Source organism: Xenopus tropicalis, chromosome 3 (assembly GCF_000004195.4).
Source record: "Xenopus tropicalis strain Nigerian chromosome 3, UCB_Xtro_10.0, whole genome shotgun sequence".
Lineage (NCBI taxonomy): Eukaryota > Metazoa > Chordata > Amphibia > Anura > Pipidae > Xenopus > Xenopus tropicalis.
This window is the reverse complement of record NC_030679.2, coordinates 132,856,773-132,875,713: the sequence shown is the minus strand read 5'-3', so window position 1 is coordinate 132,875,713 and position 18,941 is coordinate 132,856,773. Positions and strand designations below refer to the sequence as shown.

Here is an 18,941-nt window from a genome sequence, read left to right as displayed (position 1 = left end):
TGATAGATCCTAATTTTATTGGAATTTATTTTGATTATTGAAACTTAGAAGCTGCTACATTTCTCATCCTAGGCTTATACTCGGGTCAATAGGTTTTTCCAGTTTTCTAAAATTAGGTACCTCGGCTTATATTCGGATCGGCTTATACTCGAGTATATACGGTAAATGTAATTATTCCATTTTATATTATGCACATTATTTTTATAATTATTACTATATTATAAAATATAATACAGCTATCATAATACATAATCATATATAATCATAATACAAAATCAGTGGGAGACCTGAGCTTGTTTCCCTGCAACTAGATGCGCCCAGTCCCTTTGCTCTTCTTACACCTACCTAAGCGGTGACCTCACCTGCTGGTTAGTATGGCGCTTTAGGTACTTTGGTTCTTGTCCCAATCAGTAGACAGCTTCCTGGGCTTTGCATACTTCCCAACATTTGATAAGCGAAAAGAAGGACAAAAAGATTTGGCGCGTGTAGCGCGGCAATTTTTTTGACCATGCCCACTTTTGTGGCCACGCCCCAATTAACACACCCCATTTTTTTTCTAAAAATACTCCTTTTATATAGTTGAAATGGCGGGATCAGATGCAAATGTGCTATACCCTCATACTGTACTACCTAAGGAAAACAAAAGTTATATTTTTGTTTTTTAGCGATGTCATTTGTCACGTCACATGACTAAAACAATGTCATTTGTCACATGACTGAAACTTCTAATATAATAATGTTTCCTCTGCTGTAAAATATAAGGATATTAAAAGTTGCCTCAGAGTTCCATGACCTGTATAAAAAGCACTTGGCCGTAGGCCTTTATATTTTAATGCAGTGATCCCCAACCAGTGACTCAGGGGCAACATGTTGCTCCCCAACCCCTTGGATGTTGCTCTCAGTGCCCCCAAACCAGGGAGTTATTTTTGAATTCCTGACTTGGGGGCAAGTTTTGGTTGAATAAAAACAAGATTTCCTACCAAATAAAGCCCCTGTAAGCTGATAGGGTGCATAGAGGCCCCTAATAGCCAATCTTAGCCCTTATTTGGCTCCTCCATGAACTTTTATGGTGCTTGTGTTGCTCTCCAAGTCTTTATACATTTGACTGTGGCTCATGAGTCAGAAAGTTGGGAATCCCTGTGGTAATGGAACTTCTCAGTGACTTATAGTATCCTTATTTTATAAGAAAGGGGATTTTATTTACTTTATAAAAATAGTCATGTTAGGAAAGTGTAGGGGAACCCTAGAGTGAGTTTGCTTTGGGCCCAGTAACTTCTCACTAACTTTAATCCAATCACACTGACAACATATTAAGTTCATTTGCCAGGTTGGCTTTGGGTGCCAGTATACCCAGGCCCTGGCGCACAGTGAGGTAACTATCAGCCTTCCCACAGTAAGGCCCCTCACAGCACAGCTAAAGCGTAACTGGCTGAAGCGTCCCAGTGCGCCGCCTGCTGATTGGCTAAGCGTTACCAACAAGCTGGTGCCGCGCACCAATCATCTCTTCAGCTACGTACGCGCACCCCTCCCGCCCCGCCTCCCGCAAGCGCCTCTGTTCCGTATCATGGCGGCGCCCAGCGAGCGGACAAAGGAGGCCGGGGACCTAGGAAAGAGCGGGGAACTGAAACCTGGCGTGGCAGAGGAGGCGGGGAAACCGGGGAGGAGGAGTCAAGAGGAGGAAGAGAAAGCAGCGAAAAGAGGAGGGGGGCAGGGGCAACGGGAGGAAGCTGAAGTATCGGGGCGGGGTGAGGAGAGTGACAAGGCCGGAGCTTCCATAAGGCCCGGGAACGCAAGGCTTAAGGCGGGTGAGTAGCCCAGAGACGGAGAGAAGGGCAGGCAGAGCGACTGGGGGAAAGCGCCTGTATGTATATATGAGTGTGTGTGTATACATGTATGTATATATGAGTGTGTGTGTGTGTACATGTATGTATGTGTGTGTGTGTGTATGTATGCGTGTGTGTATGGGGTGGGGGGGGGGTGAGTGTGTTAGTACACGTGGGAGTAGGGCTGGGAATCGCCACAAACTGCTCAATCCCCAGAGACTTAGCGCTTCCTGCTCTAGCCTGCGCCTTACCTTCCTGCTGTGTCTGTGGGGGGCTGCTGGGAGGTGTAGTTCTACCTGCCCGGAGCCCCATCACTCTGTACTTGTAGATGAAAGACTTCCCCGACACTACCACACAGGGAAAGTTCATCTAGGGTGACCAACTGGCCAAGCTGGATCAGCACTGGCTCCACTTCCGGCTGGGTGGGTGATGTTGCCTAATAGTAGAAGTAATACCGGTTAGGGCAGGCTTCATGTTTGCACTTCCCATGGCTTTGGGGTGGGGGAAGGAGGAGGCAGGCTGAGTTTGGTTTGTTTAAAGGGTATTTGTTTAGAATAATCTGCCCTTTCATTGAGCAAGGGGGGCTCCCTTCATCCCACACATGTATGTAGTGCTGGCCCCCTCCAGAGATTATGCCTTTCCCACCAGTCCCTGGCCCAGTGGCACTTACACGTCCCTATAGCACGCAGGAGGGTCAGTTTTATGAGGGGCAAATTAACCTGCCTGCATGTTATTGGGGTGTGGGAGGAAAGTGCAGAACTCCAGGGAAACCTGCAAAGAACTTGCATACTCCTTGCAGATAGTGTCCTGCTTAGAAGCAAACCCAGCGCTACAAGGCACCAATGGCAAACATTGTGCTGCAGGGTTCCATTGACAACACCCATTGCAGTTAAAGGGATTCTGTCATGATTTTTATAGTGTAATTTTAATTTCTAAATGACAGTTTATATGGCAAATAATTAACTCTACCATTTAAAATTTTATTCTTGAACCAACAAATGTATTTTTAGCTGTAATATTGGTGTGTAGGCGCCAACTCAGTGCATTGTGCCTGAGTCTGAGCTTTCAGAAGGAGCCAGTGCTACACATTAGAACTGCTTTCAGCTAACCTATTGTTTCTCCTACTCCCATGTAACTGGAGGAGTCCCAAGCCGGACTTGGATTTCTTACTATTGAGTGCTATTCTGATATCTACTGGGAGCTGCTATCTTGCTCCCTTCCCATTGTTCTGCTGAGAGGGGGGGATATCACTCAAACATCAGTCATACTTAACTGCTGAGCTGCAAGTTGATCAGAGCACAGGTCACATGGCTGTGGCACCCTGGGAAATGAAGAATTTAGCTAGCCCCATTTCAAAATGAAATATAAAAAAAATTGGTTTATGTTTTTGAAAAACAGATTATAATGCAGGATTCTGCTGTAGAAACTCTATTAACGGATGCATTTTATAAAAAAAACATGTTTTCTCATGACAGTATTCTTTTAAGTAACAGTGGAATGACTGCCCTCTAAGCTGATTGTGCTGCAGATTATAGAACCCACGCTGAATTCTGTGTGTGAACACCCATTTAGTACGTATTTGGGTGGACTGGCCTCTCACATCGTGATAGCTTTTGCATACACAGCCCAAAAGGCTTTGGAAGGAAAATAGGGGATACCAACTAAAGAATTTACCAAGAGGCTACAACTAAGTGGTCTGTATAGTGTGTATGTTTCCCCCCCCCCCCCCCTTCCCATGTGCATGGGTTCCTCTGGGTGCTCCTGTTTTCCTCCCACACTCCAAATACATACAGGCAGCTTAATTGACTCCTGTGTGTGTGTGAGATGGAATAGGGGCATTTCTAATATATATCACGCACATTTCAGGGCAAACTATATGCAGGTCTGGTTATCATTTCAATTTTGCTACATTGTTTCAGGAGTCATAGCCAGGAGTGCAGAAACATAAATAGCCGGAAAGATGCTTATGCTTTTCGATACTTTTTTGCAGATAAATGTAAAGCCATGTTGTTGCCCCTTAGCTGTCACCCTGAAATCTTTCTTTGGGTATCCAAAACAGCAGGTAAAGGGCAGAACACCAGAAAAGTTCTCCTAAGCCCACCAGCAGTCACATGGTCTGTTACCCACCTGCCTGTCTCCCATTTGAGCCTACAAGTGGCTCTGCCCCACTGTATAGGAACCTCTTTATAGAGAGAAAGCAGCATCTCCAAATTTGATAGAATGTAGGGTCTGGGGTGTTTAGGGTACACCCACATTTAAAAAGAGCCGCCCTAAGACTAAGGCAGGTGTGCTTAAAGTGTTCCCTCTGCTGAAAGCTATTTTCCATTCTTGTGGCAGTGACTGCTTTGAGTCATTCGATTGGGTAGTTATACAGAGTGGCTGTGTATCCTGAATCGGCCCTCTGTTGTGTTTGATTTCATAAACCTGAACCTTCCTAACTTTTACAGTGTTAGGGTCAGAAGAGGAAGATGGCGACTCACTAGATCTCATCAGATCCCAAACCCTGAAGCCGGATTCTGGGCACGTTCTGGAGAAAATGCCTTCTGAACAAAGTGCAGGACGAGCAGAGGACGCTAAAGGTATATAATAAACAATGATGTGATCTGGGACCCGCCCGAATAATACCTTGGTTACATGCCTAAGATCCAATTGAGCTCTATGCCAGATGCCATACCCTGAACTTAACTTATTTGCCACTAAAAGGGTTGTTCACCTTCAAATTAAGTTTTAGTTTGGTGTAGACAATGCTATTCTGATACAACTTGCAGTTGATCTTTTACTTTGTTTCTTAAAGGGTGCTAGGCTGCCTGCACCAGGAGGCAGCTCCCAGTGCGGGCAGCCATGTTGTGATACTCTATGCACATAATGATTGAGTCCCACAACTCCCTCATTATGCACATGCAGGGTGAATCACATCCACCATTACTACATCAGGCGCATGTGCGTAAAGAGCAAGTGGGGAGACTTATGCACATGCGTGGCAAAAAAACATGGCTGTCTAGCAATGACTGGGGCTCTATTAGCACACAGCTCTGGTGGGAAAAATAATTTGAGGGTGATAGGTGCACTTTAATTATGACTTCAGTTTGGAATTTCAGCAGCTGTCTGGTTGCTAGGGTCCAATTTAATCTAGCAACCAGGCAGTGGTTTGAAAGAGACAGGTATGTGTATAGAGAAGGGCCGAAAAGAAAAGATAATTAATAAAAAGTAACTATAAAATTGTAAGTTTACAGAGGAATAGTTTTTGGCTTCCAGGGTCAGTGACCCCCATTTGAAAGCTGGAAAGAGTTAGAAGAGGAAGGCAAATAATTAAAAACAAAAACCTTCTGAGGATAGGCCGTTCTGTAACATACAAAAAGTTAACATAAATGCAAACCACCCTTTTAAATCCTTGTATGAGCCAAACACCTGCTATTTAAAGTGTAAAAATGCAAACCTGCTCAGAGGAGCACTATCTGCATCAGTTTTGAGCCCTTTAAATATTGGCTGCCAACTCCACTATCCATAAACGTGTGGGCAGGTCATTGGCATGTGTATAAAAAGGGTGGCCACTCGGATGTTGACTGGGAAATATCCCCATACCCCTTACTGGTATGAACTTACTGGTGTGGAGCTTTAGTGCCCAGAGTTTGTGGGCTCGAAAATGCATAGATCTAACATTTATTGATCTACATTAATCCTCAATATTTCGTCACATCGCTCACTTTATCCTTTGCATAAATATCACCCTGCCACCTAATTGTCATCTTTAGCACTGACCGAGTACACCTTCAGTGTGTAGCGGTGGGGATTAGAATGTTTATTCCATGGTGTTTATTCATAGTGGTGATAAACTGTATCCTCGGGAGTAGCGGCTGCTTATTCCAACCATTAGGTTAATGCCATACAGGGCTGATTGAGAATGAGCCCCATCTGGCATTAGCCTTACAGTTAGGTGGTACATGGGGGTCACGAGCAGGGATAACTTTAGATGGAAGTCCTGTCAGGGACTATTTTTGCCTTATTTTTTTTTTTCCATGCCTTTTCAGATAAGAATTAAAACACTCAGCAGGCTATATTTCTTTTTATTCAGAACTTTCAGCTGCCTGGTTACTAGGGTCAGTGACCCCTGCTGCCAGAGCTGCTGAAATGTGAAATCTAAGAGCTTTTGTAAAAAAAAAAAAAAAAAAAAAAGCTGTGTTTTCTGCTATCAGACTGAATGTTAATTATATATCAGGTTTCCCCTTTATCATGCTGTGATGTTGCTCATAGCAGCCAATCAGATGCTTTGCTTTGGTTTTCTAAATCTAATTGTGATTGCTTGCCTTGGGCAACATCACCAGTAATGCTTCAATCCACATGATAAATTTACCTCTAAGTGTTCCTGCTGTTGGATAAGGGATAAGTGGGGCGATCGGTAATACTTGTATTTGCGCTGCACTGGTGGATCCTCATGACCCCACGTAGTGACCTTACAGTTCTCCCTGTAATTCAGTTTGTGATTGGTACCCGCCAGGCCCAAGTCAGACCACATGTGAAGTGTGTGGCGCTTGTTTCGAGACCCGGAAGGGCCTGTCCAGCCATGCACGCTCCCACCTACGGCATCTGGGGGTGGCAGAGTCGGAAAGCAGTGGGGCCCCCATTGACCTGCTGTACGAGCTGGCTAAGCAGGGAAAATTACCACAGGATGAATCCTTATTGGGGGCCAAGAAGTCAGGAAGCCCCCGGACAGGATCCCCAAGGGGCCAATGGGGGGACGAGGACGGCCCCCTGAATCTGAGTGAGTGGTGCTGAGAAGCCTCAGACTGGGGGTTGTGGGTGCTTTCTAGTGCTGCCAGTTGGCTAAAGGCAGGCACTTCTACTAATATTCAGCTTATTTCACCACTTTTTTTCCCCACTTACCTCTTTCCCCCCTCCTGTTCCTTCCACAATTATTTTCTGTTACCTGCATTTCAATTGGCCCTGTCCTATGTCTGCTGCATGCATCTTCACCTTACTGTTGCTTCACATCACAATTCCTACCATAAATCATACTCACTTTTGTGTTATTGTCCAATTCTTTTATTTTTTTCTGTCCTTCCTGTCATTTCCATGATCTCCCCTTTACCTGTCGCAATTTCTCTTCATTTCTGCATGGCATTACATCAATTCCTTTCCCTTGTGTCTTTTCCTTTCGTGTTTTCTTCCCCTTTAGCCTTGGACGGAGAATCCGGAAAGGAGACAGACTGCCAGTTTTGCGGTGCCTGGTTTGAGACTCGTAAGGGCCTTTCCAGCCATGCCCGAGCACACTTGCGCCACCTTGGAGTAAACGATCCCGATGCCAAAGGTTCTCCTATTGCTGCACTGAACTCTCTGATCAAAAGTGAAGAGTTCAAAAAGCGTCTGTCTAGTCAGGGGACGAGTGAAAAGGACTCTCTCACCAAGACTGCTGAGGAGAGCACCTCTACTGAAGCTGCCATGAGTACGAGTCCAGCCAGCAGTGGAGCAGCTCGGGCCAAGTTGACAGACAATGGCACTTTTACCAAGATAGCAGATGGTATGGTTAAAGGTGCCGACGACCCTTCTACAACTCCTGAAAGTATCTCACACTCCTTGAATGCAGAAGGTAGTGGCATGATGGCTGCAAATAGTGGTTCCTTAGAGACATCCCCTTTTAAGAGCCCCAGTGGCACTTCAGCTGGTACTCATGCCAACATTAGTAATGCCGGCTCCCCACATTCCATGGCACCTGATGCTGGAGTTCACCAGAAGATGGCAGAGCCCCTACATGCTCAGGTTAAGACAGAAGCTGGACGTCCCCAAGGCAAGATGGCGGAAGCTGGACGTCCCCAAGGCAAGATGGCGGAAGCTGGACGTCCCCAAGGCAAGATGGCGGAAGCTGGACGTCCCCATGGCAGGATGGCGGAAGCTGGACGTCCCCATGGCAGGATGGCGGAAGCTGGACGTCCCCATGGCAGGATGGCGGAAGCTGGACGTCCCCATGGCAGGATGGCGGAAGCTGGACGTCCCCATGGCAAGATGGCGGAAGCTGGACGTCCCCATGGCAGGATGGTGGAAGCTGGACGTCCCCAAGGGGCTCAGTCCAAATCATCCCTAGCGGGCCTTACTCATGCCAGGCCATCTGTCGGTGGCACCCCATCTGCCAAGAAACTGAAAATGTCTGCAGCCTGTAAGGCAAGCTCAGAAGCCTTCTGGTCACCCAACAGTTCACCTTTAAATCTGTGTAAGTACTGCTAAATGTATAGAGTTGAATAGATATGTCATTGCCTCTAGAATTACATCCTCTGCTGATCTTTCTTTTGTAACAATTAAATTGCACTTGCTGCTTCTCCACCTAAAAAGAAGCCTATTTGCAATATACTTTAGTTATAAAATCTGTACCATTTCTTTACAATGAGTGATCTTCTACAGCTTAATTCACTGTTCATGGATAACTATAGTTATAACTATAACTTTATTACATCTCTGGCAAACTGGCCAGTGGGATACCCATGGAGGTACCAGTTGTAGAAAACCATAATGGTACAAACTTCATGTGCCATGGCCCTTATTAATTAAATTACTGTTGCCAAATTTATTGGTGCATAAATGTGAAGTACATGGATGTTGATCTATATTACTTACATGGGGATTTGCTAAGGGACTCCTTATACAGCCCCTGGGTCTCCCTAAGCTGCCAATGTCCATAAAAGAACTGTGAGACTGATGTTTAACCATAAGATGCAATTTTTATACGCTTAAATCTATGAAATGTAGTATGTCCTTGCTTGCTTTGCTTCAGCTGACCTGTCTGTCCTTCCCTGCTCCTTAATGGTTTAATAAACAATTGCCTGCCCCAGATAGTAAAGCCTATGGGTCTGGCTGACAAATACCTGACCGCCACTGCCATAGGTTCTGCTTTTCCATGTTCTGTTTGATCCTGCCAGTGATAATACAAAGCACGGCTTGGATCAAAGAGGGCTGACTGGTAGTGGGAGGGTTAAACTCAAGAGTTTTTTTTTGCTTAACTGTACCTAGTACAGGGCACATGAGCTAGCATAGGCGATTGTCTGCTTGCTTCTACATGGCTTTTCCCCAAATTACCCCTGACTGCTCCAATAGATAGTGGGCATAAAGCTGGGCATAAAGCTGGGCATATATGAGCCCAATATCTGAGCGGCTGGGCTGTAGCCTGCGTTACTGCAATTGTTTGTCATGTCAGCATTTGGGATCAACCTATGGCGTACATGGGCATTTTGACAATCACTGCCATCCAGTGGGAAACCACATTGGCTGAACATGTCAGTCCCCACTTTTTACTGCGACTCCATGTAGATCACCATTTATGGTGTATGCAGACTGGTGCTGGTCGACTTCCGCTCAGAATGATCACACTGAGTAACATTAGACCAGTGACCGACGGATGGCAGCAAATTGACTTGCTGCTGTTTCCCAACAGGTGGCAGCACTGGTGAGAAAGCCCTGTGTGCCCTACGCCTGGGCTTTTTGCGGAGATAAGGATTTTGTGTCAGAGAGCTCTTCTCTAGTGCAAAGTTATATCTTTTATTGCCTGTTTAGACCTAAAGGAGCACTTCCCATTGCTTTGGTACCTATCCCAGTTTTTCCTGGCTTTTGCTTTGCGGCAGTCTCTCGGCTTCTTCCCCCACCGTCGCTTTCGTCTTTTTTTTTTTTTTGCTTTGTCCGAGAGAATCTTTCCCATGTCCTGTCTGCTTCTTTGCATCCTTGCTGAGGTGTGTTTGTCAGATCAACGGTAATATGAATATGGGGCTAAAGTTTTGATGGTGTGTAACTATATGGAGGGCAGACTTTCCACCCCTATAGAGGGCAGTCTGCCTAGTGTTGAAGTGGTGGCTTTGCAGAGTTTCCACTGAATCAGGGACCACTGTTTAGCCTCAACAAACGTATGGGATTGTTAACATGTATGGGTTCTGTGCTGTGCTGTTTGTCTTGAAAGGAAAGAAAGTTTTACCACCCTTGGGGGTCTAATGACTGTCAGTTATTGGTCCTCTCTTTACAAGCCTGGCTACTCATTTCTCATCCACTCCTCCTTCAGCCCCGGGTTCAGAGGAAGTCCGCTGCGAGTTCTGCGGCGAGTTCTTTGAGAACCGAAAGGGCCTGTCGAGCCATGCACGATCCCACCTGCGCCAGATGGGGGTCACTGAGTGGCATGTCAACGGCTCGCCCATCGACACCTTGCGGGAAATCTTGGCCAGAGGGACCTTTCCCAGGGCTGGCAACAGAGTTGGAGGGCCCAGCTCAGAGAAGCTTCTTGCGCTTTCTCCTCCTTCTCCATCTTCCCCCTCAAGGCCTCTCCCTTACAGTGGGTTGTCTCCAGCCATGCATCGCAAGCCGCCACGGCTGCCCACCTATACACACGACTGGTCCTCTGAACTCTCACCTCTCAACCTGTGTAAGTGAGCTGTTGCCGCTGATATGTACTTGCTCATCATGCTCATTGCTTCCAAACGCATCTGCTGCATCCATCATCCTTGGTCTAGCTTCTTCCCCAAAGCTGATTGTAGTTCTAGAGCGTTGGTGGTGCCATTATAGAAACAGTAGGTTAAGCGGAGAGCTTCCCTTCCATTGTGCCCATGTTTCAGGTCCAGTAAAGCAAAAAAAAGTAATAAAATTGAGTTGATCAGTCAGCTATTGCCTGACAAGCGCTAGCACAAGTGCTTGCTGGTGATTGTCATTGGGGGGGAATCTAAATATCTTGGCTCCAGGGATTTGGGGTTTCCGCATTGCCCAGTAGCACGTTCATTGCCCTGAGATTTATGATCAGGTTTAGAATGATCCCATGGAGTCATTTTTGGGACGAATGCTTGTTGGCTTGGAGTATAATACATAAGTAGTGTCCCTTAGCAAATAAGCCCCTTTATGGTTTCAATCACCTCTTCCTTAATGGAGGAGCCAGTGATCACGGATGTACTTTTTTCCGAGTTTTTTTTTTTTTTTTCCTCCCTTGCTTTTTTCCCTCCTATTCCTAACAATTTGCTATTTTTTCTCTTTCACCTCACCATCTTCATTTTTCTATCTCTCGTGTTGTCCGTTTGCCTTGTAATTTGTTCCTGTTGTTCTCCTGCAGCCGCTCGAGCAGACCCGTCCCGGGATATCCGCTGTGAGTTTTGCAACGAGTTCTTTGAGAATCGCAAAGGCCTGTCGAGCCACGCGCGGTCTCACCTGCGCCAGATGGGTGTCACCGAGTGGCATGTCAATGGCTCTCCCATTGATACACTACGGGAAATAATTAGAAAGAGGGGCCTACCACCGCTCCCGCATGTCACAAATATTAAGAAAGAGCCACGGACAAATGATGAGCTTACTAGTCCCTCACACACACTGTCACCCCTTAGTCTTGGGCCATCGAGTATGGCGCGGGAGCATCCCGTCTCGCCTCTTACAGGGAGACCCCCCAACACATTTTTATCCCCAATGTCTCCTAAAAGACCAGCATCTCATGAGCCTCGGTTAAGCCACTCTGAGCCAAAAAGCTATGTCCATTTAGAGCCAAAGCCCAGCAACCAGGCTCAAGGAAAGGTTTACCTGTCAGGTGAGGGCCGACCCAAACTCTACATTCAGGAAGATAACCGGCCAAAGTCATACCTGCAAAGTGAAGGGAGGCCCAAAGCATATTTACAGAGCGAAGGAAGGCCTAAAATGTTCCTTCAGAGCGAAGGAAGGGCCAAGGCCTATGTGCAAGGAGAAGGAAGGCCTAAGCAGTTTTTGCCAGGGGAAGCCAAGGCCAGAACCTATAATAAAGCATATCTGCATGGGGAAGGGAAACCTAAAACATTCATGCACGGAGAAGGCAAGTTCAAAGCCTACTTGCACAACGAGAGCAAACCAAAGCCTTACCTGCACGGAGAGGGCAAACTCAAGGCATTTGTTCACGCGGACGGCAAGCCCAAGCCATACTTGCAAGGAGATGGCAAGCCTAAGGCCTACATACAAACCGAACTGCCATTCAAGGTCAAAGTAAAGGCGTCTCCAGACAAAACCCCCACAACGTGTAAGTAACAGCTGTGCACTGTTCATACTGCTTATTTAACCCGATCAGGGTAACAAGGAAGGTTATGGCCAGGGAGTCAGAATTGAGCCTAAAGTGGAAGCCCCTTTATTGACTCCTAGTAAATATACTAAATGAGATCTGCCATACTAGCCAATCTGACAAGAGCACCAGTAGATTCCAATGAAACACTGCATCGGGTAATGGCTTCTTTAGCTGTCCCTAGCACTAACTAATGGATCATGGTCAATTATTTCACCCTCTTCCTTTGGAAAAGAGTTATGTTACTGAGAGCCAGCCCCTACATTCCTAGCAGTTTCATGCTTACAGATAAGGTGGGTTCCCTATACAGGTGCTTTAGCTAGGAGCAAGAAACTGTTTCAATGTTTTCTTAAAGGAACAGTTCAATGCAAAAATGAAACTGGGTAAAACAGACAGACTGCGCAAAATTAAAAAAATATTTGTAATTTAGTTGTTAGGCAAAAATGTAATCTATAAAGGCTGGAGTAAGCAGACATCTAACATCATAGCCAGAACACTACTTCCTGCCTTCAGCGATGTTAACAGTACATGACTTTAGGGGGGTACATGGGACATAACAGTTCAGTTAGTTTGTGAGAATGTAGGTCAGGTTCAAAAGCAAACTAACTGAACAGTTATGTCCCATATGCCCCCCCCCCCCCCTCAAGTCACTGATTGGCTACTGACTGCTAACAGCTTAGAGAGCTGAAAGCAGGAAGTAGAGTTCTGGCTATTATGTTAGACATCTGCCCACTCCAGCCCAGTTTTGCCCAGTTTCGTTTTCAGAGCTTAAGCTAATCTGTGGCAGAAACAGTCCATAGAATGCATTTCCACTACAATATAATACATATGTTTTATTTGCCTTAATTTTTTATAGTGCAACTCATTTTCCCTCTTCTTTGTGCAGTAGAGGCATGCTGTGAGCTGTGTGGCCTGTACTTTGAGAACAGAAAGGCCCTTGCGAGTCATGCACGCGCACATTTGCGGCAGTTTGGCGTCACCGAATGGTGCGTTAATGGCTCTCCTATTGAGACGCTGAGAGAATGGATGAAGCAAAGACCTCAGAAAGCTGGCGCCTATCTCAGTTATATTCAGGGAGGACGCCCTTTCTCCAAGAAATTTAAGCGATCCAATCAAATGCCCAAAGCAGGGGCAATGGAGGGCCCAGTGACGCCATCTGCCAAGATGTCCGAGGCAGAGAGGAACCATGGCACCCCTTCAGTGGCAACAGAAAAACCAGCAGATGGACAAATGCAGAGTAAGGGTGATGCTTTTTCTGTGCAGAACTTAATATTGATACTCAGAGTTTTATCAAGTTGCCAGGGAATAATGTCTCTTTATGTTTGCATAAAGCAGCAACTGTCAGTAACCCCCATGGGGGTAGGAAAAGGTACAGAGTTAGACTGAGTCTAGTAACCCTTAGCAACTAGCCAGACATTAGCTTTTATCAGTATATCATATCTTCCTTTTGGTTACTAGGTTGGGAGCAAACTTTCCACTCATGTTGTTATATATAGTCCCTATGTGCTGGTCTTATACATATTCCCTTTAATGAACTAAACAGGCAACATGGAAACAAGTAATAGGACCAGCACATAGGGACTATATATAACAACATATTCATGGGGTGGGTGGTGGCCGTGTATTGGAGGATACCCTGCTTTTAAAGAGCCGCAGTTATATCACAAGCTTGCTGTGCGGATGTGTAAAGTGGGGTTCAGCAACATTTGCAGCCTCAAGCTAAGCGCAACCCCCAGCATTCCAAGGAGAGCCAGGGACTCTGCAGATTCCTTTATATGTAGTATTAACCGCCCTACATGTATGTTTGTGCTACAGAGACAGAGCGGCGCCAGTCCAAGCCGCCCGAGGTTCCTCCATCACGGGAAGATGCAGTCAGTGAGCACCTGCCCAAGACAGAAGAAACAAGACCACCTCCAAGGCCACGGCCTGTCCCATCCCTGGTTCCCAGGCCACCCCAGACCTCCCTAGTGAAATTTGTGGGGAACATATACACATTGAAGTGCAGGTGAGTGGGCAGAGTTTGATAGGGGGTGGGTATGAGACTGATCAGCCAATAGCCTGAGCTGCAACAAAATGTGTCCCCTCCCTATCCCTTAGTGGCTTAGTGGTACCCATGTTTTGCTTCCTGTAATCACTGGGCAGCCCATCACTGGAGTAGTTAGATTATAAAGAAATTCTGTTTATTGTCCTTTTGGCACCTAGTACAGGGGTATTTGTTACATAGGGCAGTGGCTACTGCAGGCAAGCTAATCAGGAATAAGTAAATCTACCCCCACCCCCATATGCCATTTTAACTATTGGTGCCCCTCTACAATAACTCCTGGACTGCTCCCAAAGACACCCCTGCACCTTTCCTCTCAGTACCAGAGCAGTGGGTATAGGTGGCGGACCCTGTGTTTGCTCACTCTGTTCCTGGCTCCCTGAGGCTCATCACCAACCAGTATCATGCACAGTGGGAATTAGGAGCAAAATATCATTAGCCTTGTATGTGTGTGAAATTGCCCAGAACCCATTGTAGAGGTGCCGTCTGGAGACTTAGAGGGCAAATCATGGCGCTTTTAAAGCTGACTGAAAGAGAGTAGTGTCTTATCCCTACGTTAAAGGGGTGGTCCACCTTAAAGTTAACATTTAGTATATAATAGAATGACCAGTTCTTAGCAACTTTTTAATTGGTTTTGATTTTTTTATTTTTTAAGTTGCTGCCTTCTAACATTTTCCAGCTTTCAAATGGGGGTCACTGACCCCAGCAGTAAAAAACACTTACTCCATAAAGGCTGCATTTGTATTATCTTTTATTCCTTATCTTTCTATTCAGGCCCTCTCCTATTCATATTCAGTCTCTCATTCAAACCACTGGCTGGTTGCTAGGGTAAACATGACCCTAGCAACCAAATAGCATGCGGTAAATCCAAACTGGAAAACAGTTGAACAAAAAGCTAATTAAGTAAAAAAAAAAAAAAAAAATCAAAGTTAAGATGAATTCCAAATTGACTCAAAATATCAATCTATGATGTATGTGATGTATCTAGTATAAATAAATCTAAAGCAACTGGACTTAAGTAATTATTGAAGACATTTCACTACTCATCCGAGCAGCTTCTTCAGTTCAACTGACTGGTATGGGAAGTCCTCAGCATATGTACTCTGCTAAAGTGATGCTTTCGCTTTCTCTCAGGTTCTGTGACATCCAGTTCCAGGGTCCCCTTTCCATCCAGGAACAATGGGTCAGACATCTGCAGCACCACATCCTTGAAATGAATTTCTCCAAGCCTCTGAATTCTCCAGTGGTGACCTCCCCAGCACAGGCAGAGCCAGCCACCGCCGCTCAGTAGGGACCCTCCGCAAAGGGCCCATCTAGACTGTGACTGACTGCGTCGGAGAGCCTGATTAGTATTATAAGTGATGGCAGAAGATCTGGGCTTCATTCAGGGTCCATGGAACTTGGAAAGAATAGGTTTTGGGTGGAAGGAGAGTGTTGTGATAGTCCTGCAAAATGCAGCCCCCCCTTTACTTTTCAGACTTTTTTTTTAAGCTATGTTGGAAATGGGGATGTTGCTGAATGGGAGAGTGAGGGTTATGAGTTGCCCATCTATGTAGGGATTAGTGCATGGGGCAGTTGTGGGCGGTTAGGGCAGAGTTATTTGTGCCAGTGCAGTTACAGGTGGGAGAGCCAAGAGATTCAAGTCATCTTAAATGAACTGTGGGGTTATAGTATTTTAATTTGGCTCGCCCTCCCACTCACCATTATCCAGAGGGTCACACCTTACCCATCCTGGATCCACAGGTTTCTATCCACCTACCTAATATGTGTTAGACTGTGCTTACTCAGACTGACCTAAAGATGGCCGACATGGCTGCACGAGGCTATTGGTCAGAGTTTTGGGGACATGTGAGAAGCCGTAAGTGATTTTATTTGACTTTTTGAGTCAATTAAGCGAGTGTGATGGTCACTTGATTTGAGCTGCAACCGGAGAGCTGCACACGCTGACACTGTGAAATGGAAAAAACGCACTGGTCCTTTAAAGAACAAGGAACACCTGAGTGTGGGGTGCCGGCTCATTGGGCACCCCCTGTGATTCTTACTGCTTATCATGGGCAAGTGCTCCTCTGGGGAAAGAGCATCAGCTCAAAGTAGTTGTAGGCAGGTTAAGTTGTCACCTACCAAAAAACATAGGTTTTCCTTGTCCTTTAAAATACACTTTCCTGGTTGCAAGCACTTTGGTTATAAAAATCCAGTGCCAAGTGTGGTTATTGCACTCCCCTCATATAGAGCACAGAGGGCCCCTTACCCTGTAGGCTGCTGCTCTTCTACCACCGCTCAGGATCATGCACCAGGGCGGCCAATTGAAATGTTGCTTTAGTTCTACCTGCATCTGGCTGGGCAAAGCGATCTGATTGTTGCCATGGGTTACTGCAGATTTGCCCAGCGTTGGTCAGCAGGCCCACCTGTCTGCATTAGCTAACCTGTTGGGCCCCCAATCCCACTTCAGCCATCCCTTAGTGTTCCGCATTATTAAACTATGGGTCACTTTTTGGGGGGAGCTATTATGTATATAATATATACGTTGTAATATTGTGGTTGTATATCTTGTCACTCTCCCCCTTTTCGGGGCAACGCCTATTTGGGGTTTTAGTCACTCAAACCTTTTTAACGGGTTCCTTCCAGGTTGCGTCAGTCTCTTCTTTTCCTTTCTTTTTAATAAATAGCAGCACCCCACCTTCCTTTATAACCCCACATCCAGTGTAGCATTTCCATGTCCACTCCATTGCCCTTTGCTTTGGAATATTAGCTACAGTGTAGGGCCCGTCATGGACTACTTCAGAACTCTGGGTTCCGACGGACAAGAACCCCATTTCTGAGATTGGGGACATTTTTGTCTTGGAAATCTATAGATCTGGAGGTGTATTTATTGGGGTAATTTTAGGATTGTTCTGCCCTCGCCCTGAAGACTGGGGTGTGTCACATGACATCCTCTTATATCCATATTCAGTTGTTGTTTTTTTAACCTATGTGAATTATATACAAGAGCACCTTTTATTGCAACTTGTCTTCCACTCCAATTCCTTTTCCTTCCCATACAGTGGGCTTGGCAGGACACACGTGATCTGTATATTGTCTGCTGTTCTAATGTGGGGCAAAGCAAAGCCGCTTCCTGGTTCCTACTGCTCCGTGTGCACCTTCTGTAAGTGAGGGGTCAAACGTTCATGTCATGTTTCCTAAATTAATATTGCTGTACTCCCTCATTTAAGCAGGGGTTGTGTTCTATTCCTCCTGTTGTCTGATTAAAGGGTAAGTAAACCATGGCCCTGCTGTTGAGCTCTGGGCCTGTGCCACTAGTGCAAGGACTTTACGTTTTATTCATATAAAGACTGTAAAGTGACCCTGTCTGTTCTGCGTCCCCTCCCCTTACCAATTCCCGCTACATAACCTTGCTTTTTTTGATTTTTACTTTGTTAATTTCTTATACTGATGTGTAGCATTCAAGTAAAGCAATCGATTTTTACCCCATCACAAAGCAGTGCCTTTGTTTATACACGTGTGCATTTGTAGTTGGCTTCCCGCGTAAAGTGCCTCTGTCTCTAGTTGGTACATTTGGCCAAACATAAAGCTGCTCTCGTGCAACATCCCTGTGATGCCCCACCCATTCTCACTCCCTGGGTTCTGCAATGTTACAGGATAAGTAAGCCTTTTATTTTAAAGTCCCCTAAAATGACTGTACAGCCCCCAGAACAACATACCTTTCTCTCTGCATGCAGATTATTTTGTTCCTCTATTATTAGTAATAATAATTTTAGAATTTTTTTTTTCTTAAGTTACATTTTAAAGGCCCAATAGCACAGACAATGAATATTATTTATTAGACACCACTGATTCCTAGCCTGTACCAAAAATCCTGACTTCAATTGCAGAATAAAAATGTAATGGACACCAATTATTAGTGGCTAGAATTCCATTGTGGCCAATAAGCAAAGTCTCTGCTAAATAAAAGACCCCCTGCAACTCATTTCTGGTGGAAAATTGGCCGGATATCTATGCTACAGATCAGAAAACCGACTTGGCGCTTTTAAAGCAATCGCTCTAGGGGCCCTGTTACAATCCTGTCGTTGGTTATTGGGTCAAGCAATTCACTTCTGCTGGAAAACCAGCCCAGTATCTATAGTGTAGGTCAAAAATCCTATTGCACAGGGGTCACTTTGGTGCGTTCCTGGCTGTCTCTTTAGGACAGTAAGAAGAGCCCCTCTGCACTCACCCATTATCAATATATATATATATATATATATATATATATATATATATATATATATATATATATATATATATATATATATATATATATAGGGCATTAATACATTCTGTGCATTAAGCTACCAAGCAATGTCCCCCCCTTTAGGCAAAACAGGGATTGTTTGCCCATTTATTGCAGTGTATACAAGCTGGCCAACTACGTCACAGTCCTCCCCAGTCCCACACTCACTTTCATCTGATTCATTAAGAATTCTACTGCTGCGTTAGTGACTAAGTTTTACCTGCAACTTCCATGCTTTCAAAGTTAAAATTCCCAAATGGTTGCCCTTTTTAAAGGAGAAGGAAAGGCTAATAGAGTTTATCTCAAGCTGCAGGCATACCTTCAGTTCTCTCAATAGTGCCCTTAAGTCTCCCCATATTTCACCTGTTCAGAAGATCTGAAGCCAAACCGGAAGAAAAAACACTGAGCTGTGTAAAGAAAGTTCCCATAATGCCTCAGACCAAGTAAGACTATGAGTCAGCTTCCTGCTGATTGGCTCAGATCCACATTCCTAAGGGGGGGGGGGGAGCAGAAGAGAGCAGAAAGCTGTGTGTCTCTGGCACAGGAATTACAGACACAATGCAGTGCAGTGTTTCTGTGGGTGCTTATGGCTGTATTTACATAGACCTTTCTGATAAAGCTTACTTAGTTTTTACCTTTCCTTCTCCTATAATTGGGTGTCAAGAGATCACCTGACTAGCTGGGAATCATGAGAGCTTCAACATGGAGCTGCCCACTGCTCCTGTATAAACTATAGCAAAAAGGCCTTTGTAAACTGTATATTGAAGCAGTAGAATTATTAAT

At 45.3% G+C, this 18,941-nt stretch overlaps 1 protein-coding gene across 12 annotated transcripts in view; it reads left to right on the top strand.

The window, feature by feature from the left end:
- wiz (widely interspaced zinc finger motifs) overlaps positions 1 to 17,360 on the top strand; it is a 57,910-nt gene extending 40,550 nt beyond the window's left edge. For 7 of the 12 annotated variants that reach the window (XM_018092521.2, XM_018092519.2, XM_031899327.1 and 4 more), the window contains 8 exons: positions 4,271 to 4,402; positions 6,298 to 6,582; positions 6,997 to 8,025; positions 9,856 to 10,212; positions 10,888 to 11,811; positions 12,737 to 13,087; positions 13,666 to 13,855; positions 15,026 to 17,360. In XM_018092521.2, coding sequence (XP_017948010.1) covers positions 4,271 to 4,402; positions 6,298 to 6,582; positions 6,997 to 8,025; positions 9,856 to 10,212; positions 10,888 to 11,811; positions 12,737 to 13,087; positions 13,666 to 13,855; positions 15,026 to 15,182 — 3,425 coding nt within the window. In that variant the 3' untranslated portion in view covers positions 15,183 to 17,360. The remainder of the gene's footprint in view (positions 1 to 4,270; positions 4,403 to 6,297; positions 6,583 to 6,996; positions 8,026 to 9,855; positions 10,213 to 10,887; positions 11,812 to 12,736; positions 13,088 to 13,665; positions 13,856 to 15,025) is intronic. The other 5 variants (XM_031899330.1, XM_031899329.1, XM_031899328.1 and 2 more) reach the window with 5 other exon arrangements.
- The last annotated feature ends 1,581 nt before the right edge of the window (positions 17,361 to 18,941 follow it).